At 42.6% G+C, this 26,214-nt stretch overlaps 1 protein-coding gene across 7 annotated transcripts in view; it reads right to left on the reverse strand.

The window, feature by feature from the left end:
• ARVCF (ARVCF delta catenin family member) overlaps positions 1–26,214 on the reverse strand; it is a 394,108-nt gene that overhangs the window by 31,608 nt on the left and 336,286 nt on the right. For all 7 annotated transcript variants that reach the window (XM_033955207.1, XM_033955205.1, XM_033955206.1 and 4 more), the window contains exons 9-12: positions 10,704–10,831; positions 7,069–7,219; positions 4,112–4,304; positions 2,595–2,706 (exon numbers count right to left, since the gene is read on the reverse strand). In XM_033955207.1, coding sequence (XP_033811098.1) covers positions 2,595–2,706; positions 4,112–4,304; positions 7,069–7,219; positions 10,704–10,831 — 584 coding nt within the window. The remainder of the gene's footprint in view (positions 1–2,594; positions 2,707–4,111; positions 4,305–7,068; positions 7,220–10,703; positions 10,832–26,214) is intronic.

Below are 26,214 nucleotides of genomic sequence, written 5' to 3' on the forward strand. Positions count from 1 at the left end.
AGGGAAGCCCAGTTCAAATCATCCTGTAGCTCCTTGTGATCTTGGGCAAGTTGTATAACCCTCCATTGCCTCAGGTATAAACTCAGAATATGAGCCCTCCAGGGTAAAAAAAACAAAAAAAAACACCCTACCATACTTGAATGTACAGTGCTTTGACAGCTTTTGGGCTTGCAGGCAGTATACAGTATAAGAAATTAAGAGGTTAATATTCAAAGTGATTTAACTGGCCAGAAGAGACTCCTGGCTGGTTAAATCACTTGTGCAGAACTTTCCACTGATATTCAACTGCACTTAACTGGTTAAGGCCACTGAATATCAGCATTGACTGCTAAAGCAGAGATGGATAACTTGTGATCGTTCGAGGGATGGTACTGGCACTTACACAGTTAATGTGACGGCGAAAGCTAGAAAGATGCTAGGTTGCATGGGGAGAGGTATGGCCAGTAGTAAAAAGGAGGTATTGATGCCCCTGTATAAGACTTTGGCGAGGCCTCATTTAGAATATTGTGTACAATTCTGGAGGCCACACCTTCAAAAAGATATAAAAAGGATGGAGTCGGTCCAGAGGAAGGCTACTAAAATGGTGTGTGGTCTTGATCATAAGGCGTATGGGGACAAACTTAAAGATCTCAATCTGTATACTTTGGAGGGGAGATATGATAGAGACATTTAAACACCTACGTGGCATAAATGCACATAGGCAAATCTCTTTCATTTGAAAGGAAACTCTGGAATGAGAGGCATAGGATGAAGCTAAGAGGCTCTGGAGTAATCTAAGGAAATACTTTTTTTAAGGAAAGGGTGGTAGATGCGTGGAACAGTCTCCCATAAGAGGTGATGGAGACAGAGACTGTGTCTAAATTCAAAAGGGCCTGGGATAGGCACGTGGGATCTCGGAGAGAGAAAGAGATAATAGTTACTATGGATGGGTAGACTCGATGGGCCATTTGGCCTTTATCTGCCATCATGTTTCTATGTTTCTAAGTACAGATAGAACCTAACTGCCTAGCTTAACCAGATTAGCTGGAGTGTGTAAAACTCAGTCCTATCTTTATCCGGTTTCACTTCGGCTAAGTGCTGAATATTGCACTTATCCAGATAAGGGATAGCTAGCTGCACAAACCCAAATATTCAATGCCAAAGCTTGAACACAGCATGGCCAAAATGCTGGTGGCCAAAAAACCCCACAAACCACCACTGGCTAAATATTTACCTCTAAATAAAAGATGGCTCACAGTGTACTCAGTAAATACATGGAGTTAGCAGCGTGGAGGGGCATCATCAAAAGGAACGTCTAAGTGCTTTTTCGTCTAAGTCGTAAGTCGTCCCAAGTAAAAAAACAGCGTAGGACACATTTTCGAAAAATACATACAAAAAATATTTGTTTTTGAAAATCGTCTAACTATATGTCCAACCACCTGAACGTCCAGATCGCTAAATCATTCATCTTTATACCAAATTTTCGTCCAACTTTTTGTCCAAGTCTAAAACGCCTAGAAACAGACCTTTTGGACATGGGAGGCACCTAAACAGTGGGACACCCACTTTACAGGGCACTGCTGTGAACTTCACAAAAAGGATGCCACGTAATCATCTAACTACAGCTCCCTTATAGGTAATGGTGAGCCCCCCAAACCACCTCCAGAATCTACCTATCTACCACCCCAATAGCCTTTATGGCTGCAGGAGCTATTTATAGGGAAATACAAAAGGGTATGGTTTTTTTTTTTTTTTAGGGGAGTGCACATGTTTCACCATCAATGCAGTCATTACAGTGGCTTATGGGCATGGGTCCTCCTCTCCATTGGTCCCTAACCCACCCCCAAGACCACTTAAGACGCCTCTGTGCAGCACGACTAGACTTTCCTATGCCAGGCTGCCAGGTGCTGATGTTCTGCAGGCAGAATTTAAAAGTTGTGATTATGATTTTTAGGGGGGGGGGGTCGGTGATCACTGAGGTAGTGTGTGGGGGTCTGTACTATGTGTTTGCAGTGCTTATTTGGTTACTTTAGGTTGTTTTTTGTGACTTAGACCATGTTTTAAATGGTCTAAGTCACAACATCCAAATTTCTTCTATGCTGTGTTGTAAAATGTTCGGTTATACATGCAGTCCGACTAAGTCTAAGCCGGCCCACGTCCCACCCAATTCCCGCCCTCGACACTCCTCCTGAAACGCCCCGTTTAGCTCTGGTCTTTCAGCAGCACTGTGAAGGCCTAGGTCGTGTTTAAATATGTCCAAAACCCGGTTTTATTATCGGCACTTGGATGTAGTTTGACAGTGTTCATCCAAGTGCCGACTTTGGATGTTTTTCACTTTTGATTATGAGCCCCATAGTGTTCCTTTGCCCTAAATATTTTGCCAGAAGAGCTAGGAGATTTTGGCCTAGTCCTGTTTTTTCAAGTTTGGTTTTAACACACTTCAGTCTTTCTCTTCCTCTAAAAATGTATTTTCATCTTGACAGTTATTAAAGCTACAGAGCAGGACTCGCTCTGAGGCCATGTTTAAAAGGGTTGCAACAAAAGATCAAAACAAAGGAAACCTTTTGAAAGCCATGCTTGGTTATTGCTGTTTCCCGAAGAGTGAAGATTACTACCTGGAAATGAGACTTGTTCCAGCCGTCCTTCTGGAGTGTGCTTCGGAGGTCTTTGTACCTCCAGACCATCTGAAGGACATGGGATGCAGCTTTCACTTCTCTCTGTGACTGGCTGATTGATGAAACACAAAATGAGAAGCCTTAGTGTCTGGGAGCACAAGGCCTCCACTGGACATTAACCCATGCCTAATAAGTTATCAATAGATTCTATGGTCTGGAAACAGGAAACATAATATACTTTGGGCCTCTTATTCAAAGGATTTATGCCCTTAACTTTAACTTTGAGAGAATTATGCTCATAAATTGGCCTCTTTGAAAATTTACTAGTGCTAAGTGGCCGATATTCAGCCTGCGGCAGTAAGCATTTTTTTAAACGCTGGCTGTTGCTGGCAGACGTAGACCTGGATACTCAGTATCGGACCATGACATTTATATGTATCTCAGCTAAATACTGGCCGGGACCTGTATTAAAAAATAAAATGCCAGGTCAGGAAACCACCATTCCCCCCCTGTTCTAATACCCCCAATACCATCCCTGGTACTCACCCCCTCTCCTCACGATAACATACCACCACTGAAAGGAAATGGAAGACTATCCCAGGCCCCCACACACATACATACATCTGGGCCTACCTGGAGAAGTCCCTAATGATCTAATGCAGAACAAGTGGGCATTGCCCCTGCTCAGTTTCCCCCTAGACACTAGGGGAGAAACTGAGCAGAAGCGATGCCCACTTGTTCTACATTCCAAAATGGCTGCTGTGACCTCTAGCAGCAGCATCATGATGCTTCAAGGATTGTGGTACCTGATGTACCTCAAGTACTGCAAGGCTGCTGATTGAGGTCATGACAATTGTTTTCTAGAGGCAGTTGCTAGGGGCAGGAGTGAGTGGTGTTTGATCCTGCCTCCACTGGACCTCCAGGGACTTCTGGTAGGTCAGGGGATTGTTATTCTGAGTAGGGGGAGGGATATGGGCTCAGGGGCTGGGAAGGAATCTCTTGCCATGTTAGGGTGGGGGTTGGGAGAGAGGGAGGGGGGATTGGAATATCTTCATGTGCTTCGGTGGGGTGAAGGGGGGATGGAGGGAATATTGCCGGCACCTACAATCTGCCCGCTCCTCTCTGACTCAGCCTCCATAACACCTTCATGAGGCTCGGCACAAAAATGGTCATTTTGTGTCAATATTCTGCCTGGTTAAGTGCCACTGAATATCAGCAATTGGGTAGTAGAGCATGATTTAAGCAGGCAAGATCCTCTCCTGCTTGCTTAAAATGCTTTGATTATCTGGCAGTTTGTGTTTGGCTCACTGGAATCTTGGTTTGCTCCATGAAACATGCCTTTCTTCCTTAGCAGTTCTGAATCTTTTGTTAGTTGATTTCATGAATTAGGTATAAGAGAAAAGAGGAATGGATGTATAATTCAGTAAGCAGGATGGCATTACAAATCACAGCACAATGGCATGTGTGAACAGAGCTCATTTCACTTCTCCTTGCCCTCTTAGGTAGTACATTCTTACCTGGAGGTATTGATGGTTACTAGTTTCTCAATGCCTGGTGTCTGGATCAGGGACCTTGCATTTTCGCAGCTGTCAGTAATGATTTCATGGATGGTGTTCAGGACTGCCACCACTGTATCTTCTTCCAAGCTCTTAGCTGGCCTTTGTTGTCCTCCAGGCAGATTTCTCACCAGCTCACCCATAGCATAACTGCCTGAGACATGAGAGAGAAGCACCATCATAAAGCCATTATCCAGCTCAAGACTTCTAAGTGCCAGAGTTTGGCAGAAAGATTCAAAACCAAAACCTTTTCTAGGTTATCAGTGCAGCTGGTGTCATGAAGAGTCAGGCCTGGGTGCCCTTCTACTTGAAATCAGTAAAGCCAAAAACCAAAGTAATAATTTATGTTCAGCTTGTGAAGATTAAGAAGAATACAAAGAAAGCTTTAGGAAGTTAGAGCAATTCTGGTTACTAATATGAACTTATTTAACTGAAAATCTATATTAAAAAAAAAAAAAAAAAAAAGTTTTAAGCTCTTTCTGTGCTTGTAAGAAATCACACCGAAAGTATAGATGGCTCAAACATCCCACTGAATGCTTTGGTGGGAGGGGAAGGAAGAAACATATCTGAGTACAAGCGGGGAACAGTTAAAATCCAGACTGAAAATTTCCTTTGTAATACTAAGTGGGGAGTTACTAAGCGATGGTAGACTATGGCATTATATTATATCATAGTTTCCACGGGAGTCACTAATCTGCAGACTAATGACTCCCAAGATAAATGAATAACGTAACTTGCTTTCAGTCTCACAAGCTGCATTTATTCACATCTCCAGGACCATCAGGCTGCTAATATGCAGCCCAGTGCTCTTGGGGAGCCCTAATTCAACCGGTTCCTATCTCTCTTTCTCTCCCATACTGACCCTCCCCCCCCTCCCGCAATCACCTTTCTAAACCCAAATCAAATCCCCTCCCCCAGGCCTACCTGAAGCAAACACTGATGGTCCAGTGGAATGGGATAGAAGCAACTTCCCACTGATCCTACCCTTTGTGGCTTTGGGTTCAAAACGGAAGCCACAACACCTAGCTGTAGCCTTGCCGTTCCATTGCTAGGGATCAAGGTGCCACATAAGGACAGACTATCACATTGGGTCACAGCCACCAATTTGAATCTGACATGGCAAGGGATAGAAATGTTTATGTTTATTTAATCACTTACTGTACCAAAGCAGAACAAATTAAGGTAAATCAGATGGAAAGGAACTCCATTCTAATGTAAAAAAAAGAGGGCAAACACTCCAAGAAAAACTCTTGCATATAGCCAGTGGTGTAGCGAGGGTAAAAGGCGCCCCTCCCCCACCCTCTCCTTTCCCGATCCCCCTGCTGTGCACCCCCCTTCCCTACCCCCGTTCCTCTAGTTGTTTACCGCCACGAGCAACAAGAATTTCAACATGCTCCCTGTAATCCCGTTGGCTCTCCCTCCAACATCACTTCCTATGCACGACACCCAGAAGTGACATCAGTGGGAGAGATGACGCGGTTGCGAGGAGCGCATTGAAGTTGTTGCTTGCAATGGTGAACAACTAGAGGTACGGGGGAAAGGAAGGCGAGGGGAGGAGTGGGAAGAGGTGGCTGGGGGGGGCAGCCTCAAAATACTACATCTTCAAAGTAGACTTAAAGTTAAGTCCCTTCTAATAGTGGAAGGGAGACCAATCCATAATTTGGGAAGGCCATAAAAATGAATGCAGATTGTCAAGTGAATTCATAATGAGTAGAAGGGAAGGGGGGGAGGACCAGTTGCTGAGTGCCCATAGATTGAAGAACATGAGAAAGGGTATAGGATACTAACAAAGCAGACAGATAAGCTAGGTTCCCCAAGGGTAAGGTCTTATACACCCCAAAAATAATTTTAAACTGAATGGGAAAACAAACTGGTAATCAGTGGTTTTTCAACAGCGAGAATACAAGGTTGAATTTGCCTGCTCTGATCAGAAATCATTGTGCAAAGGACTAGAGATTGTTTCTACCCCATTCCACTAGACCACCAGAGATTGTTGGTTCATAGACAACGGCGCGAAAGACAAAGGCGCACGCCGACAACTGAGCGCAAGATGGAGGCGCGCGCCGAAGAAAATTACAGTTTTTAGGGGCTCTGACGAGGGGTTTTGTTGGGGAACCCCACCACTTTACTTAATAGACATCGCGCCGGCATTATGGGGGGCTTGGGAGGTTGTAACCCTCCACATTTTACTGTAAACTTAACTTTTTCCCTAAAAACAGGGAAAAAGTGAAGTTTTCATTAAAACGTGGGGGGTTACAACCCCCCAAACCCCCCACAACGCGGCGCGATGTCTATTAAGTAAAGTGGGGGGTTCCCCCCCACACCCCCCCGTTGGAGCCCTAAAAACAGTAATTTTGAGCGGCGTGCGCCTCCGCGCTGCGCTCAATTGTCTGGGCGCGCCTTTGTCCCGGCGCGCTTTTGAACTGACACCGAGATTCTTACAGGTAGAACCGGGGAAGAGCCTATGGGGGGAGGGATGGAGGTCCTCTGTGGGAGTCTTCAGAGGGATGGGAGGAGCCTTGGATGGGTTTAGAAAGGCACTTGTGAAGGTTAGTTTGAGGGGAGGTCTTTCCTTAGAAGGAAGAGAGTCAATATTTATTCATCTTCAGCCTGGGAGTATTGGACTGTGGGTTAATGGCCAGGAAAAATAATTGAGCTGGTATTAGTTTTATACAAATAATGCAGCTTATAGAATTCAACACAAGCTGCATTATTTGATTTGCATAATAATGAGGTGCTTTGTGTCTCATCATTATGCACCTGGGGTGGCTTACACTAATGTGTGTTACAGTAAAAGAACACATAGTTTCGGCATTTAATGCACATTAAGGGTCAAAAATTGTACATTATTCCCTTAACTCAGATTAGTGGCTAGCCCCCCTCCCAAATGACATGCTGTTTACCATCTGTGAACTTACCTGTAAGATCTTTATTACGCCTGTCCATGGAAAGATTTCTCAGGGCAATTGACACAGCTCGCACCACCTTGTCTGAATCAGACTGAAGTAGTTCCACCAGGACCGGAAGTCCCCTCTCCTTCCGGACTGTTGCTCGAATGTATGTCGCCCACTGTAACAGATGAAATGGAAAGAGAAAGAAATGCCTCAGAATCTTCCCTTTTCACAAGAATTTCCTTTATTGTTTCTGGCATTAAATAACTTAAAGCAGCAGGAGGAAATATTTCTCAAAACTCTCTTTCAATGTTTGTATGCTTTAACATCTCTCTCACAAAACGGTGACTTTGTAAACCACTATTACTGCTACTTATCATTTTTATCATGCTCCTTAGATGTATGCTCACACAATATCAAATACCCAAAGGGGAATATCAAAACAATAGAAAAGACAAAAATCCTCAGATAAAAACTGAGAAGGGTAGGTAGAACTGCAAACAAAAAGAGCCACGACCCTTAAACAAAGGAAATAATAAAATATAAATATATAAATTTGAGGCCTCAGTGCAATAGTGAAAGCTATGGTGCGCTGATTACCAGTGCTCCTGGCTTACCATTTTGAAGCAGGGCTCTTTCTCAAGCTACGCTCAGGGCAGGATTAACCAATAGGCCAAGTAGGCACGTGCCTAGGGCCCGAAATGGTCAGGGGGGCCCAATGAAGGAGGGCATCAACATTGTTTTTTCCAAACGGCGATGGGCATCGATCGGCAATGCGGGCCCCCCCGATCAGCAACGCAGCCCCCCCCAATCCACGGAAAGTAAGACAAGCAAACAACGTGGGTAAGAAAGGCAACGGGAACTGTAATTGTGCAAGTGGTGCTGCTTGCCCAAAGCTTCCCTCTGACGCAGCTTCCTGTTTCTGCCTGGGCACATGGTGGGGTGAGGCGGGGCAGGGGGGCCCAGTGTACGTGTGTGCCAAGGGGCACTCGACAAATTAATCCTGCCCTGGCTATGCTGTGCACCTTCATAGGCCCCACATGTGCACAACATGAGCTACTAACTTGGCGTTTATGCCTCGTCTGGAAATAGAGGAATCACTGAGATTTTGAGAATGTTGGATATGAATTGTCCTGGCAGCTACCGCCAGCTAGTATAAATCCTTGTGCTTAAATTAGGCGTGGATCTGCCTTATTCTATAATACTACACGCAATTCTAGGAACACTCCTAACCTGCCCATGACCCTCCCATGGCCATGCTCCCTTTTTGGATCCACACATAAATTTTGCATGCTCATCTTTATAGAATACCAACTACAAAGATACACGTGTAAATTTAAATTAGTGCTAATTAAGTATTTGATTGTTAGTGCCCAATTAGTGATGCTAATTGGTTTGTTATTCAATTAAATTGTGCACGCAATTTTGAGTACCATATAAAAGTTAGGGGGAAGATGTCTAATGAATGGGGAATTGATTTTAGTATGTCAAGACAATTTGCAAGCAATGTCACCCAGATGAAAAATTTGACATTGGAAAATCACCCTCTCTCTCTCTCTGTGGGCAAAGGTACCCATGCTGTCTCATTTTTATCTAAGACCCACGAGGTAGGAAATGGAAGGGGATTTCCATTAGAAAACCTATCACCTGCCTTATGGTGCTAAGAGAAGCCAGTTTTCGAATCCTGCTTCTCCCATTAATTCTCCTTGGGACATTGAGCAAGTCAATTTACCCTCTATTACCCGAAGTGCAAACCTAGGGTCCTGTTTTCTAAGGTGAGTTATGGCAATAACATGTTACTGAACAATTAACACATGTTAAGTGACAATAAACTGCATTATACACAAAACATTGCACCCTAATGTGCATCAAAAAATGAGGTAATCTGTATGCAAATGCATGCAAAGCAGCTCATAATTATGCAAAATTAGTAACAGAGCTTATGTTAAACTTCAGAAACTGTGTTATTAATGGAGACTTAATACCTCCCTAGTGGTTACTGATTTTCTTCCAGGCACAACTTAAAGGCGCAGTTGAATATAAAAAAAATATAGAGAGAAAGAGTGTGTTTGTGTGTGTGTTAGGGGGGGTATGCATGCGCATGTGCGTGTGTGCATAGGGGCCAGCTCTGTGGGAGCTGTGGGTGCATGAGCATCCCAATATTTGAGCAAGCTCATTGACTGTATCCGGGGAAGGGCAATTTCCTTTCGGTTTAGCACCCCCCAATCATTTTGAAAAGCTGGCTCCTATGTGTGTTTGTATCTAGCGTTACTCGCATAGTACTACTGCCAAGTAAAGGAATGTTCTGCCATAGTTCCCTAATTTGATAACCCAACTCCCTAGTACAGTGTATCACAAACTGCGTGCCGCGGCAGATTCCAGGTGTGCCACGCGATGCCTGCGAGGAGGAGAGGCGCGGGTGCCGGTTGACTGCTTACAGCGAGAGGTACATCCTGTACTCAGTCAGCCGGTGCCTATGCCTCTCCTCCTCACCGGTGCCTCAACTCCTGCAGCACCCCCCTCACCAGCAGTAATAGGAGGCTCAGGGCTACAGTTGGAGGACATACGTGCATGCATGGACATTGACGTGATATCATGCATGCACATGACGTCATTGTGTCGATGGCCGCGCAATTCTGGATGTCCTCCAGCTGTGGCCGCAAAATTAATGTGCCGCACCTTAAAACGTTTTCAACATACTGCCCTAGTAGAACCATTAGAATACTACCAAGGCTGGTCTCAGGCAGGGGCAAGAGGGGCAGCTATACAGGGCCTTGCGCTCCTAGGGATCCCATGTCTCACCAGGAAAAGCAGTCCTGAACCCACAACCTGGTGGTCAGTTATGTCTTTCATGTACCACCGCCATGCTGCTCTTCCGCGCCCCCTCCCCCTTCCATGTGCATGCAAAAACCCAAGCATGTGTAGGAGGGTGGGCCTCCCCATTCATGCTCAGTTTCATGAAAACTGAGTATGAGCCGGGGGGGAGGGGGGGGGGTCAATAAACTGGTTCGTATATTGCCCTGCAACAGCTAAGGCTGGCCCTGAGTACAACTAGGGGCTCTACAGTACCAATTTTAAGTCAGAGCTGCTGAAGCACCAAGGTTGGTTTTGAGGATGGTTGAGGGGTGTTCTAGTTTTGAAAAGGCTATTGAATAGTGGGTAACTTCATTTTTTTTTTTTTTCTTAATTCATTGGCCCCCTTTAAAAGACAACTGACTCAAGTAGAAACCCACTATCTTTGCTCTGCTGTGGCTGGGAATGCGTTGCATTACCCTGGGTGCAGCTTGCAAAAAAAGAATGTATCATGGGATTCACTAACCCCTGGTCCTGAGCAACCATGGTCAGTGATTTACGTGGCAAATTTTCCTGTGGTAAAATGGCTCCCAGGTGCATATAAACAAGACATAAGTGCCTGCTTGACTCCAAATTTTCTATGAGAGTTTCTGTTTGGAATTTCAGTTGCAGGCCCACCAGCAATGTATACAAAGCAGGCATTTTAAAAAAGAGCCCCCATGAGGTCACAGTAGGAGTGGAGCTAAGAGTGACATAAGAAATTATTTGAAGTTTTATTTGTTTTTTTATGCTGAGCAATAGCTCCTATTGAGCAGTATATAGCAGCTATAGTTTCCTGTTCTAAGAACTTTTTTTTCTGGCCCTCTTACTGTCCAGTTTCCAGCACTGAGGTTCTGCAGAGCTCCTGCTGCAGCTTCTAAGGTGTTGAAGTTTTGGCTCTCTGTCAGGATGGATAGATACAACCGAACTACTTCTGGCTGGTAAAGCAGCTCAAAGCCTGTGGAGAAGAAAATAGATTAAGAGATGGTCAGTATGAACAAGAGGCAGGAATTTGCTGTGTGTTTATCTGGATCTTTTTGTTCATAATAAATTAAATGTAACACAGTATGCTAAAGTTCACCTTAAATATAAAGAGTCAGGAGAATTTTTTCCTGGGGCACAAGTGCTTTCTCCCCGTCTAATCCCAATTACTAAAACTAGTGCACAAGTACTGCTATAAATTCCACAGAGCATGGAACAGGGCCAGTGCCACCAGGGGGTACTAGAGGAACACTGGATTAGAGAGAGAGAGTGAGAGAGTTCTATGGCAAAGGTCACAAAGAAATAAAAAGCAGATGGATCAGTGTTCCTTAATCAGCTGGGTGGGAAAGGAAATGCCAGGCCAGAACTACAAGAGACCGTCTTGGCATTAATGACAACACAACAGCTTCTGCTCCATTTTACCAATAAAAATGCCAAGGTTGAACCATCCCAAAGAGTGAGATTTTTCCAGACTGTATATGTAGGATGTAAATCTAGAAAAATTTAAGCGTCATACTGCTTTGCAAATGAGAAAAAAAGGCAGCAGAAAATAACACTTGCTTCCCTTTGGAGCCTCTGAAAGGATACAGACAAAGTGGAGGGAATATGGGTAAGTTCTCTGGGCTGAAAATTGCTCTCCACTTACTGGGTAAAAGCATGCATATAAATTTCAGAACACATGTACATGTTGATGCAGGGAAAAGGGATGGCGGAAGGGCAGGCAGGCAGCATGAAGGAAAGTGTGCTCAGATTTCCTCGACTGAGAGGGTCATTTGGCTATTCTCTAAGGCATGCCCCCCCCTCATGAAAGTAATAAAAGCACTGAGCCTCTAATGAGTGAAAGTGTTCAAAGAGTACTACATGAGAGCGATACACCCTTTAGATCAGGGGTGACCAACCTTTTGGCTTCACTGGGCTGCATTGGTCGAAAAAACATGTTTCTGGGGCTCTGCAGCAAAACAGAGGAGGGAACCGGCAAGATGGTAAACACCCGGGGGCAGCAGAGGAAAACACTGCATTGTCCTCGACTGGGACCGCACAAAATACTTCACTGGGTCGCTGCAGCCCTCGGGCCGCAGGTTGGACACCCCTGCTTTAGATAGAGACATATCATCTCTGTACCAGAGAAATGGGTCACAGCATTCAGAATGTGCAGGTTGGTGCAAGTGATGATTTCAAACAGGTCAGCCCATTTCACTGGATAGTCACCTCCACTGCTATTGCCGTTGCAGTTTTAGTGAAGCGTAAGCTATCTTTTGAAGAGTTCACGTGGATATTGGCATTAATAATAATAATAATAACTTTATTTTTCTATACCGCCATAGTCAGGTGACTTCTAGGCGGTTCACACTGTAAGAAGGCTGGACATTCAGCGAATAACAAGGTCACAATACAATACAATAAGTCAACATACAATACAAGACAAAACAATACAATACAATACAATACAATGAGTGTATACAACACAGTACAATATTACTGATTTACAATGAGAGCTTATATACTGTATTTGCTAAACTGACCAACAGGCTAACATTGTTTGGACCCCCGATGCATGCAGTTCTGCCAAAATATGGCCCGTGTCAGGTCAGCCAATAAAGGTCGTTGGTGCTTCTTTTTGGTTTGGTCTAAGTTTATTCATCAGCCAGCAATGAATTAAGAAAGTACATTTTTTTAGTACATGTCAGTTTCACTTCTGGCTGAGTTGCATTGGCTTCCTGTCAATAAGCATATGAGGTTTAAGCTGGTTTGCTTGGTTTTTAAAGCTCTTTATGGTAAAAAGTCTAAGGGAGTCATTGAACTGATAGCTATTCTTTCTTATAGACAGAACAGGCCTGGGAAGCTAGTTAGAAGCACAGATAACTGGGGTCCATTAACTAATTTTCTCACATTATAATTAAAGTGATTCCTTTTCTTTATGTTAGATTCCTATGCACATCCAGGGGGGGTTGGGGGGTAGGGGGGTGCTTTATTTATTTAGAGGAATAAATTTCATAATATTTTATAATATTGATAGTAAAGTATACATCATTACTGTTGTAGGTTAAGAAGGGATTTAAAATATTTCTTGTAATAATTCTGATGTTAATAATGTATTTTCATACAGTTTTCTTTTGATTTTGCAAATGTATACATTGTCAAGTTCAAAATATCAATAAAGAAAGTTAAAAAAAAAAAAAAAAAAGAAGCACAGATAACTGACACTCTCACTATCACCATAATATTCATGCCAGAAGCAATACCAAAAGCCCCCATATTTCTTTTTTTTGTTGTTGTTAAAGCAAGGCTGATCAAGAGACTGAATTTGATTACTGACCTCTCTGAATTCAAACCCAGTATGATTTACATTTGGGTAGAGTTGGGATTTCCCTGTCTAATATTCAAATCAAGGTCAGAGAGGTTACTGCCTGGTTAAATCACACTGAGTGGGTTAAAAGCGGCTATTCAGTGACAACTGGACAATGTCACTGAATGCCTGCTCTGACCACTGTGGCACTCTCCGATTATTGCTGGAGTTGGGGAAAGAGTCTGGGTGAAACTGGGAGTTATGTAAGTTCTGGCTGGTGCTCACATAGCTAACCGAGTATGTTGGACTACATAAATAGTAGGCTTGCTTTTCTGAAGTATGCGGTGAAAACTGTAAGGCTATTTACAGCCATTCTGTGTGCTGTTTTAGATTCTTTAATTTATAATTTTTTAATTTGAGTTTTGTATTTTTTTAAATCTTTTCATTACTTTTAATTATTTTAAGGCTGCAATTTGATTAAAATTTGTAATTGCAATTAAAGGTATGTTATTTATTTATTTAATTTTCCTCCACCGCAGCTCCTTCTGACTCTGGACAATGGAGGGTTTAAGTTATTTGCTCAGTCACTAGGAGCTGAACTGGGAAAATAAACATACTGTACCTTTAAGTGTGCAATTATTTGCAATTAAAGTTTTAAATGAAATGCAACCCTAGCAATCCTAACTTTCCTGGTTAGCTATGCAGGTATGGCACTAAATATCAACCTTACCCAGATAGCCTACAGGCTCTGCCAAGGACCCTTTATTTGCCATTGTTGTTCAGAAGCAACATGTGTTTTCTATGGCTCTTATGGGAGATCTGCATCTCCAAATGCCTGTTACTTGGCACTGTTGTTCTCATTCAACATCAAGTTAGATAAAGCAACCGTTTCACAATCTGCCAATTAAAGGGTTACGTGTTTGGGGCCAGACGAGGCCTGCCATGGAACATCTAGGTCTAATTTAGCTGGTGACAATCAGTGGTTAATACAATGCTGACTGCTGTTGGCTGCATACTGACCCTATAATTTGTACTTGAGATAATGGAGGGTTTAGGAGCTTGCCCAGTGTCACAAGAAGCATCAGTAGAAGAGAGATTTGAACACTGACTTGCTGCTCTGCAACCACTAGGTCAGGCCTTCATGCCAAAGGGCCATTGATTTGAGCCAGGAAGTTCTCTAAAGCTCCTGATTGTTTTCTGCAAACTTTGATAAGCTTTATACCATCAAAAGTCTTGTCAGGAGGAACTATACCATCCAGAGGCTGAGTCAGGAGGCATCTTTCATTTTAACAGCATTTTCTGTTCCAAGTTTGTTCCCAATGATCTGGCACTGCCTGTCTCTTAAAATAAGGAACTTCAAGTTCTAACACAGGCTTGTCCAACTTTTTTATATTGAGGGCCACATTTTATACTTTTAACATTCAGAGGGCCAAATTATGCACTACTAATACTATTTATAATTTCTATAGCGCTAAAAGGCGTATGCAGCATTTAACATGCAAAAAATGGTCCCTGCTCAGAAGAGCTTGCAATCTAAATTGGACAGACAGGACATACATATAGGGAGTTTCTAGCAGAGAGAATGATAAGATGACAGGACATATAGGGATTGGGGAGTTTCTAGCAGAGAGAATGATAGGAAGGACAAAGGTATCTAACGGTGACTGGGAGTTAGGAGATGAAAGCAGCCTTGAAAAAAAATGGGTTTTTTGCTTGGATTTGAATACTGTTAGAGAAGCAACATGTCAATGATAGAAATACTAGATTAGATCTGGCTAGGAACAGTGTCATTGGAGATTGTAGCAAGAGCAGTTTCTGTGGAATGCAGTGGGTGAAAGCCTGACTGAAGTGGGTCAAGAATAGCTTGAGATTCGAGGAAGTCCAGGCAATGGCAGTGAATACCATGTTCAAGCAACTTGGATAAGAAGGGGAGGAGGGAGATGAGTTAATAGTTAGAGAGGCATTTGGGGTCTAGTGAGGGCTTCTTGAGGAGAGGTGTAACTATGGCATATTTGAAGACATCGGGAATAGTTGCAGTGGATAACAATAGGTTGGGGAGGTGACAGATAAGAGGGATGTCAGTGGGAGAAATAGTGCTGAGTAGGTAGGTGAGAACTGGATCAGAGAAGCAGGTAGTGGGTTGGAAAAGGAGAGAAGATGTGCAGTTTCCTCTTCATTGATTTCAGAAAAGGAGGAAAGGGTGGCAGGGGTTAAGGGGAGGTTGGAAGAGGTACAGATTGAAGGGGATGGTTGAGAACTCAAGGAGAATCTTCTGAACTGTATTGTAGAAGAACTCAGCCATCATCTGGGCAGAAAGTGAAGTGGGGATAGGAAGTGAGGGCATTTTGAGTAGGGAGTTTAGTGTAATAAAGAGACAGTGAGGGTTAGAGCTGAGAGTTAGTTAAATGGGCATAGTATTCTTGTTTGGCAAGTGAGAGGGAAGACTGGAAGGATGTCAGCAGGAATTTGAAGTGTATGAAGTCAGCATGTGTGCAGGAATTAAGCCAAATATGTTCAGCAGATTGGGAACAGGAGAACAGGTAGCAGATACTGGAGGTCAGCCAGGGCAGGTTTGGCATGCCTTACAGGACATGAAATGGGAGGAGCAAGGGTATCTAGAGTAGAGTAGAAAACAGTGCTATAGGAAAAGACAGCTTCACTGACAGACTTGCATAACATAGTAGTTGAGGGAAGGGATGAGACATTGATGGAGAGGGTACCGTGTCAATAGCCTGAAGGTTCCTAAACATATTGGTAGTGATTGGCCAGGTCTGGGGTGGAGGTGGGAGTAATAAATTGTGAACATTAGCAAATGATGGTCAGAGAGGAGACGATTTGAGATGCAGAAATTGGTGGTAGAGCATTTAGCGGAGAAGACAAGGTCAAGGCAGTGGCCATTCTGGTGCATAAGGGTGGAGGAACTCAACTGGAGACTGAATGAGGATGTTAAAGCAAGGAACCTGGAAGTATAGGAGTTGGAGAGATAGTCAGCATGGATGTTGGAGTCAAAGTCAGCGAGGAAAGGAGAGCGGGACTTACTTGGAGAGGTAGAGGGTGAATAGACAGATGGAGTGGACTTCAAAGGAGGCAGAGCAGTGAGATTGAGGTGGAAGAAGGGGTTGATATCTACAAGATGGTGAGAATAAGAGCCCAACACCACCTCCAGGACCAATTAGGCGAGATGTAAGTGAGAAAAGGTAGTCTTCATGACACAGGGTGGCAGCTGAGTAGCGTCTTCAGAACAGATCCAAGTCTCATTTAGTGCCAGCAGGTGGAGAATTCAAGAGATAAAGAGATCATAGATGAGGGTAAGCTTATTGGAGACAGAGCAGGTACTCCATATGGCGCATGAAAAAGACAGCGAGGAGGAACAGAAATAAGATTGGTTATATTGCAGTATGACCCACATGAGTGAAAGTTGATTGGGAGGACTGGGATTGGGATTGATGTCCCTGGCAGAGAGCAAGAGGAGTAAAAGGGGGCAGGGGGCTGCTGCAGTCAAGATGCATTCAGGAAGAATGGAGATAGCTGAATGAGATGGAGAAGTGTTGAAGTTTTAGGGCTAAGAAGATGATGGAGAACAAAAGGGAGGGTGATGTATTTTGCTGCATATTTTGTCAAATAGTAATAAAATAAAAAGGTGTGTTGTCTCCTACCTAGTCTTCACCCAGTCTTTCTTTTTCTATCTCTCTTATATCCCTCCCCCTTCCCAGTTTCTATTGCTCCCTCTCTTGTACCTCTCCCCCTCCAAGCTTCACCCAGTCTCTTTCCCCTCACCAGCTTCAGTGCAGAAGCAGTAGCAGGATTCTTGCTTCCCCACCATGACCCAGCTCTCTGCAAGCTTGCCAGAAGTTTGAGTTGGTCTTGAGGTTTCAAGTCTCATGAGACTTGAAACCGTAAGACCGATCCGAATGTCTCGTACCATGTGACTCAAACTTACAGAGAGCTAAGTAATAGTGGGGAAGCAAGAACCCCTCAATAAGGATTGTAAAGCTTCCAAAGGTCAGAAAAAACACTTGGTGGGCCAGATATTGGCCCACAGGTCATAGGTTGGACTAGCCTGTTCTAACACTATTACATTCTTTGGCCACCTCTGCTGATAATTTAATCTTTCCACTACAGTCTACCAAGACCTGTGCTTCCAGATGAAAATCAACTGCTTTTCCATAGTTTTTTCTTTCCTAGGCTTTCAGTGGTGTATTTGCTTGAAGGTGCAGGATTTTATTAACAAGATAAAAATATAACTTTCTAAGTGGAAGAGGTGTCAATTAAAAACAAATATAGAAAGAAAAAAAAAATCCAGTTGTTTTCACTGTATTCTGCCTCCTGTGCTAAATATAACAGGGTTGTCTGTCCATGGAGAATCATTTAGCCCTGAACACCGACAGCTTTCCAATTCAGGTAAACCTGTCTCAGCTCCCAGAAATAACAGACTCATCTAACGCAATGGTATTGAAAAGAGATAAATGATCAAATAAAGGATAGCATGATTCTAATTCACAAGGGGCTTAATAACCTGCTGCAGCCAGCTCCAAATACTCATGCCAAAATACTTTGCTCTTTGAAGTTGCTAATTAGTTCCTGCTGCAACTTTAGAGTCAAAATCATATTTTCCCCCTGTTATTTCTCTAGGTTTTATGAAAGCTGTCACACGTTCCCACAGGATGCTGCCAGGTGTCTCAAGCCCTCTCAATTACTTCCCTGCACTATTGGCAGGGCACTCAAATACTTTCTTCTGAATCAGTACCAAAGTATGAGGAGAATCTGAGAGGTAAATCACAAGAGAGAGCATTAACCTCAGATTAGTACAGATTAGTAAAGGTAAGACAGCTGGTTTGACAGCAGTAATGTACATTTAATCATAGCTTTAGGGTGTCATGTAAAACAGTGCACCTTGAGGATCTCTTGACCAGCTAGGTGTTCAAAATATTCACAAATCTGCATGCATGGCTTCCACTGCAAGAAAAAACATATCTCATGCATATATATTGTGGATAACCTGAAAATCTGGGACAAAAGGGAGGCAAAGATCTGCGACGCTATGAATGGCAGCGATAACAGACCACCAAACACTTGCAAAGTGGCAGTAGTGATGTAAAAGTTTAATGCATAAATAAAATCACAATGCCTGACGTGGCCACTTTTCACCTACAAGGCTGCACCAGGGGCAACTAGAGGCGGATAAAGCAAAGCTTGTGTAGCATGATATGAAAATATATTTCTGCTTATTTTTATAATTCTGCTTGGAGTTAAAATATATAGCAGGATGTATTTGGTTTTTTTGGAGGTAAATTATGTAAGTTTGCTGGAATTATTGCCTGACCCAAGACAGGATGTGATTTAAATTATGGATTTATAGTAAAGTGAACTTCTATTTGAATTTAAATTAAATGAGTAATTTTGATAGATTTAAATTCTGACTTGGCCTCTGAGCCTGCACAGCCATCTGTTCAGAAAACGTGTTAAATGCCCCATTCAATAGAGCACAAAAGAAAGGACTGAGCCATCACCTTCAGAAAGTATTAAGTACAAAGACATAGCCAGGGTGGATGCCATAGCTAAAAAGAACTCTACTACCCCATAATAGAAGGTGTATCAGTGAAACAGGATGTAGATCAACAGAAGCCCTTCACACCAAATTCATCTCTAGACTACTTGACTACTCCAGTCTGCAAGATCAACAGAAGCCCTTCACACCAAACTCATCTCTAGACTACTTGACTACTCCAGTCTGCAAGATCAACAGAAGCCCTTCACACCAAACTCATCTCTAGACTACTTGACTACTCCAGTCTGCAAGATCAACAGAAGCCCTTCACACCAAACTCATCTCTAGACTACTTGACTACTCCAGTCTGCAAGATCAACAGAAGCCCTTCACACCAAACTCATCTCTAGACTACTTGACTACTCCAGTCTGCAAGATCAACAGAAGCCCTTCACACCAAACTCATCTCTGAACTACTCTAGTTTACAAGAACAATAGAAGCTCATCACACCATTTTAAGCCACTCAAAGAAGATTCAATCAGATGACCTCATCTGCCTATCCTCCATTTTAAACCACTCAGACATAGATTCTCACCACATTCAGCAAGGACAAGTAACAATACTCTGTATTGTGACACCATTTCAAGCCAGTGTAATTCAATCATGACATCACTTAGAAACAGAGGGAATTGAAAGACTGCTCTATGATTGGATGTGATGCCCTGTCAGCCTCAGGGATGGGACTACTGCTATGCATCAGGGGTCCAGAGACATAGGATTCTATTTTTAGAACAGGTCTCAACCCTATATATGAAGTAAAACCCTTTCTCAGGAGGGGAAGATGCTCTGTCTCCCTCTGGAACCAGCCTGATCAAGCTACAACTCTTCTTCTCCCTGGATCACCATACTGCTTCACTAGGCCGTACGGCCTCTTCTCCATTTTAAGGACTATTCACATTGTGAGTAACTTTTTGAATCCAGATAAATTGATCATTCTGCTTTAGCAACATTTGTCTTGTGTAATCCTATTATCTTTGCTCAAAAAGATCCTATCTGTAATTGCTTCTACCTGCTTGATTTTAATGTTTTAAAATAAATTTTCAGTTTGCTTATAAATGTTCTGAGTCTTAGTTCTTGAATATATATATTTAATTATTGTTACAAAGCTAAGTTTTAATCAAGCAAGCTAACTTTCCCCAAATTAATAGTTCTTTATAATATTTATCTCTCTTATATTATATAAGAGGTGCTTTAGGTTCCTGGGCCAGCTGGAGTCTTAGGACTCCTTCCCAGTGCATTCTGGCCTAAGACTCCAATTGCCCATTTCCATAAGGCCACTCCCATACACTTAGGCGGCTGCTGAGACTGGGCATCCTATACAGAATCAGGCCCTCAGTGCGGACCAACACAAGATTTGATAATGTCTTTGTTGCCTCATAATCAATTCTTACAATAAGGAGGAAAAAAGACCTCAATGAGTGGGACAGACTGCGCATAACCCAAACTCAATCATAGGTCACAAACCTCCAAAAATAATAAATGTCTGCACTTGTAATTAACGCAAAAAATAATTTATCACAGCACTTATATTAAAGACCCCTACAGAGCTACTCTGTTTCACATATGGCTTCTTCAGGGGAAAAATGCTCTCTATATCCAACAGTAGTGCTAGAACTAGAAGCACTTTGAGCAGTGGAAGAGGAGGACAGAGGCAGAAAACTTCATGACAGAGGAAACCGTTTGAGGAAGAAGTCAGGGAGTTAGAGAAGTACATCAAACAGGCATACAGTGAGGCCATGGAAAATCACCAACAACAGTGGAGCTGCCAAGATACACCTTGTGACACGTATGTGAAACGGATGTTATGAAAGAATTATTAATATTGAGTGACACTGCCTAGGATCCATGATAGCTGTTACAAGGAAACACAAGTATTATGAGAACGAGCAAGGACTTTTCAGCACCTATTGAGCAGGTCCTCAGGCAGGCTAACACATAACATTCCACAAGCATTCAGTTAACTCAATCCACAAGCATTCAGTTAGCACATCCTCCACTAGGAAGGGGATGGGAAATTAGCTCATGAGGCAAACACATACTAATTGGTAAACATCCTTCACTAGAAAGGGGATGGGAAATTAGCTCATGAGGCAAACACATACTAATTGGTAAACATCACCCCAGCATTCAGTTAACTCAATCCACAAGGATAGGGGGATAAATACTGCTTCCCCTAGAAAGAAAAAAACCTGTAAGAGAGAGGACATTTCCACTACTGACAAGCTGTGTGATGATATTTTGTGAGTAAGCCTCCTGATCGTATGGAAAGTGACAGAATAATGATGTAATAACCGGTAACGTATTAATTCAAACTCTGTACTTAATCAATGATTATGGCTAGAAATATTGTATATATGTAATAAAATGGCTAGAAATATTGTATATAGGTAATAAAACTTAATATGTATACTATTTTGATTTCCTGGCATTCTGTCCAGTGCGGATAGTGACTGAAGGTATTTGGTAAGCCTTTTTAAATAGTAATACATTAATTGGCGTAGTCGGCAGGATTTCTCTAAGGAAAACCTGAGCGTTCTTGTGATACAGGAATGTTCAGGAAGAGAGAGAAATCCTCAGGGGAACCTATAGAGGTGCCCAGCTGGACCGAGGCACCGTATAATTTAATAGCACAAGAACTAGCCAATAATCATGGATTAGCAGAGTCCTGGGAAAAGGTTCTGGAAAGGGCAGAACCACTTGATCTTGTACAAGTTTAAAAAATTGCCCCGAAAAATCGGGTGATGCAGTTTAGAAAAAATTGCCCCGATAAATCGGGTGATGTTGTTTAGAGAAATAAAAATGCCCCGATGGATCGGGTGATGTGGTTGCTCTGGGTTCTGGGAAGTGCAGAACCAATTGTTCTTGTACAAGTTTAGAAAAAAAAAAAAAAAGTTGCCCCGATGGATCGGGTGATGTAGTTTAGAGAAATAATAGTTGCCCCGATTAATCAGGTGATGTGGTTGCTCTGGGTTCTGGGAAGTGCAGAACCAATTGTTCTTGTACAAGTTTAGAAAAAAAAAAAAGTTGCCCCGATGGATCGGGTGATGTAGTTTAGAGAAATAATAGTTGCCCCGATTAATCAGGTGATGTGGTTGCTCTGGGTTCTGGGAAGTGCAGAACCAATTGTTCTTGTACAAGTTTAGAAAAAAAAAAAGTTGCCCCGATGGATCGGGTGATGTAGTTTAGAGAAATAATAGTTGCCCCGATTAATCAGGTGATGTGGTTGCTCTGGGTTCTGGGAAGTGCAGAATCAATTGTTCTTGTACAAGCTTTATGAAAATGCCCCGATGAATCGGGTGATGTGGTTTAGAAAGATGCCCCGATTTATCGGGTGATGTAGTTGGCTCGAAGGAGCTGGGTATTAGCAGTTCATATTGCTGCCACAAAATATAAGAGGGGGCGCGGTCGAGTAAATAGGATGTTGAAGTAAAAGTTCCTTTGTTTGAAAGAGCAAACTGCAAAAGGAGGGATTTTCACCCCCACCTTTTTCCTCCTTAGATGCTATCATGTGAGCTTGACGGCGGGCTTTTTGAATTCTCCTTTGTTCACCAGGCAGAGGGGAGGGGGAAGTGGGAGGAAGCAGGAAAGAAAGAAAAAGAAAAAATAGAGAGAGACAGCATGGAGTCTGTCTGCAATTCTACGAATGTTGCAAAAACAGGGATCGATATTTAAAATATGCTTAAATATTAACAAATTATGGATTTAAATGTAGGAACTTGTAATGAAATTAATAATGTAAGTAAGGAACCAAAGGGTTTATGGATAAAACTTTAAGGTACAGATAGAGCAAGATAGTAAATTACATGAGTTTGACATATTGACATACAAACTAAGAAAGGGCAGTTGGATTTATTAATTGACCATATGAAAAAGAAGGGAAGGGAAATAAATCCAACAAAAATACAAGGACCGGCAACGTCGGTAAAATTTTTAGGAATTCAGTGGAATAGAGGATATTAGGGAAATCACAGAGAAAGCAAAATGAAAAATATTAGATTTTCCCACTCCAAAGAATAAAAAATATGAGTTTATGTGGGGAGAAGAACAGCAGGTTGCTTTTGAAAAGTCAAATAGAGTAGGATATGCTCAGGAACAAAGTATTATTAAATGGAAATGGTACATTTCTCAAAGAGCTAAAATAGGTGAGCATGGGGTAGCTACTTGCTAATGGTCTTGCTACATGGTTAATGGGGTGGAAGTCCCATAATTGGTTAACTATGGGGTAAAGAATTGTGGCAAGACATAGAAAAAATTGTACAGGAGACAATAGTGTCAGTATTTCATGTAGATGCACATATGCCTGTTGATTCAATGGAACGATTGTTTAATTCCCAAGCAGATGCCACAGCTACCATTTCTGTAACAACTACTAATGAAATTCCTAAGGTGGAAGAATGGTTGGAAGGTACAGCCATTTAGACACATCAGAAAAGTGGACATCTTGGAGAAAAAGCTACTTACAGGTGGGCTCAGGAACGAGGGATTCCTTTGATCTAACATGTGATCAGAAAATGTCCAGTGTGTCAACATATCAAGAACGGGAAATACCACATAAGGTAATGGGGCACGGGGCGATTTGCCAGCCCAGATTTGGCAAATGGGTTTCATAGGACCGGTACCCGAAAGTCATAAATGTAAATATATGTGTACTGCTGTAGATTATTATTAGCATTCCCTTGTGCTTCTGCGTCACAATGGAGCACTCTAAGGACTTTAGACATGATTATTCAGTATTATGGTATGCCCTTACAAATACAAACTGATAATGGATCACATTTTATGGGAGGGCAGATAAAAGAATAAAATAATATTGAATGGGTATATCACATGCCCTATTATCCCCAGGCAGCGGGATTAATTGAAGATGAATGGACTTTTGAAAGAGGCCCTTAAAAAACTAACTACAGATGACAAATATGGGCAGTGGAGGGATAATGTAACCCCCAATTTGACGATTGGGAAACTGTCCATAGCCAAAATCTGGATTAGCAATCCTAAAGAACCTCCGGAACCAGCGGAGGTGATTGCAATCGGGAAAGATAAGGCACTCCTTGTAATGAAACCGGGAATGGAAAAATGGGAATATGTCCCTCAGGAAAAATGTTATTTGAGAGAGTAATAATGTTTTCTGAAACTTGCAGATATGCGTGTGCCTTGGAATCCTTGGAATATGGTATGGGGTAAGAGGCGCTGCCCCCGGGCGACGTATTACAGTTAAAGAAGGGGTCGTTACGTCATGGAGATGGAAGCATTCTTCAATGAATCGGAAGCAAGATAACTTCACTTGCAGCGCTAACTCCAGATGTATCATTGCAAATGTGACAACAAGAGACCATACATGGATTACAGATTAAAAGCAATGAACACACTAGAAATGAGCAGATATGGAGGACCGTGTCTAATATACTCACTGCATAGGAATGTTTATGTGTATGTAATGATACTCACTGCATAGGAATGTTTATGTGTAAATATGTAGTGTTACCCCTCATACTAGGGGAACCTCAGAAACAATTTTTCTGAGCACCTAAATTTAACGGACAAATGATCGATATGAATACATTTTGTGACTCCACATTGCAAGGGCGAATTTGTAAATTACAATCAATAATATATGATGTGTGTGAATGGACTATATTATTGAAATAGCACCACGCGTAATATGTGTGGTGACTAATGAGCCAATAATACCAAAAAATGATAGTACCCTTTGCAGGATGCTTACACAATATGTCAACACTTTTTTGGCAGAACCAAACTTATGTTTGAACACCTGATATAGGATTTAGAACAAATGTATTCTGGGAGAACAACTTTTCCGTTCCAAATTGGGATTTAAAGTTGGGAAAGTTAAAAGCTATAATACTAGGATAAATCAGTCCATAAGGAATTTGAACAAAAGCATCACTAGATTAGTAATTATACTAACCATAATAATACTTGTTCTGTCCTTGTGGAATTGTTATGTGGTTTATGGACTATGCTGTAAACCAACACGACCCACGATGGTATCCTATGGCAGTATCACTCAATAAGGACCGAATGTGACACGTATGTGAAACGGATGTTATGAAAGAATTATTAATATTGAGTGACACTGCCTAGGATCCATGATAGCTGTTACAAGGAAACACAAGTATTATGAGAACGAGCAAGGACTTTTCAGCACCTATTGAGCAGGTCCTCAGGCAGGCTAACACATAACATTCCACAAGCATTCAGTTAACTCAATCCACAAGCATTCAGTTAGCACATCCTCCACTAGGAAGGGGATGGGAAATTAGCTCATGAGGCAAACACATACTAATTGGTAAACATCCTTCACTAGAAAGGGGATGGGAAATTAGCTCATGAGGCAAACACATACTAATTGGTAAACATCACCCCAGCATTCAGTTAACTCAATCCACAAGGATAGGGGGATAAATACTGCTTCCCCTAGAAAGAAAAAAACCTGTAAGAGAGAGGACATTTCCACTACTGACAAGCTGTGTGATGATATTTTGTGAGTAAGCCTCCTGATCGTATGGAAAGTGACAGAATAATGATGTAATAACCGGTAACGTATGGCATTCTGTCCAGTGCGGATAGTGACTGAAGGTATTTGGTAAGCCTTTTTAAATAGTAATACACACCTACAGTGAGTGAGGACCACCTGGAGGACAACCAGAAGGAAGACGAGTCTGGTGCAAGCCATCTCCAGGATGAGTGAAGATGGAAGTGCACAGAGGACACGTAACTACGGCTGGAGAGATAGTCATACCCCAGGTACACGGCCCTGCAGCTAGAGAGGCAAGAGAAGATAGAGAGGACAGCAATCGTTGTGGGGACTCCATCATCAGACAAGTCGACAGCCACATAACGGGAGTAAGACAGGATCGGCTGGTGACCTGCCTACCGGAAGCCAAGGTAGAAGATATAGTGAGCCGCATCGACAGGATCATCGACAGCGTGGACAAGGAAGATACGGCAGTGGTGATCCACGTGGGGACAAACAATGTGAGCAACAGGAACTATAGCAGGGAAACACTGAAGAACCAGATCCAGATGCTAGGAGGGAAGCTGAAGACCAGAGCGCCGAGGGTACCCAGGGCCGATGAGGGTACCCAGGGCAGATCCTGCCGGTACACAGGGCCGATGAGAAGCATACGGGGCTGCAAGCAGTCAACGCATGGATGAGGCGCTGGTATGAGGAAGAAGGATTCCACTTTGTGCGCAACTGGACGTGAAGAGCAAGCTATTCAGGAAGGATGGACTCCACCTCAGCAGAGATGGAATGAGGCTACTTGCAAGCAACATCAAGAGAGAAATTGAGAAGTTTTTAAACTAGGAAGAAGGGGAAAGCCGACAGTCGGCCAAGAGTCGATGGTTCGGGAACCGTTATACCCAGAGGATACCGTGCAGGAAGATAGCAGGGAAGACTCATCAGATCATAGGCAAGACAGAAATTCTGACAAATTGAAAGGGACACAAGAGGAAGGAAATGCAAGAAAGTAACAGGACGCAAATTCAAGTGTATGTACA

Source organism: Geotrypetes seraphini, chromosome 8, assembly GCF_902459505.1.
Source record: "Geotrypetes seraphini chromosome 8, aGeoSer1.1, whole genome shotgun sequence".
In the NCBI taxonomy this organism is placed as follows: Eukaryota; Metazoa; Chordata; class Amphibia; order Gymnophiona; family Dermophiidae; genus Geotrypetes; species Geotrypetes seraphini.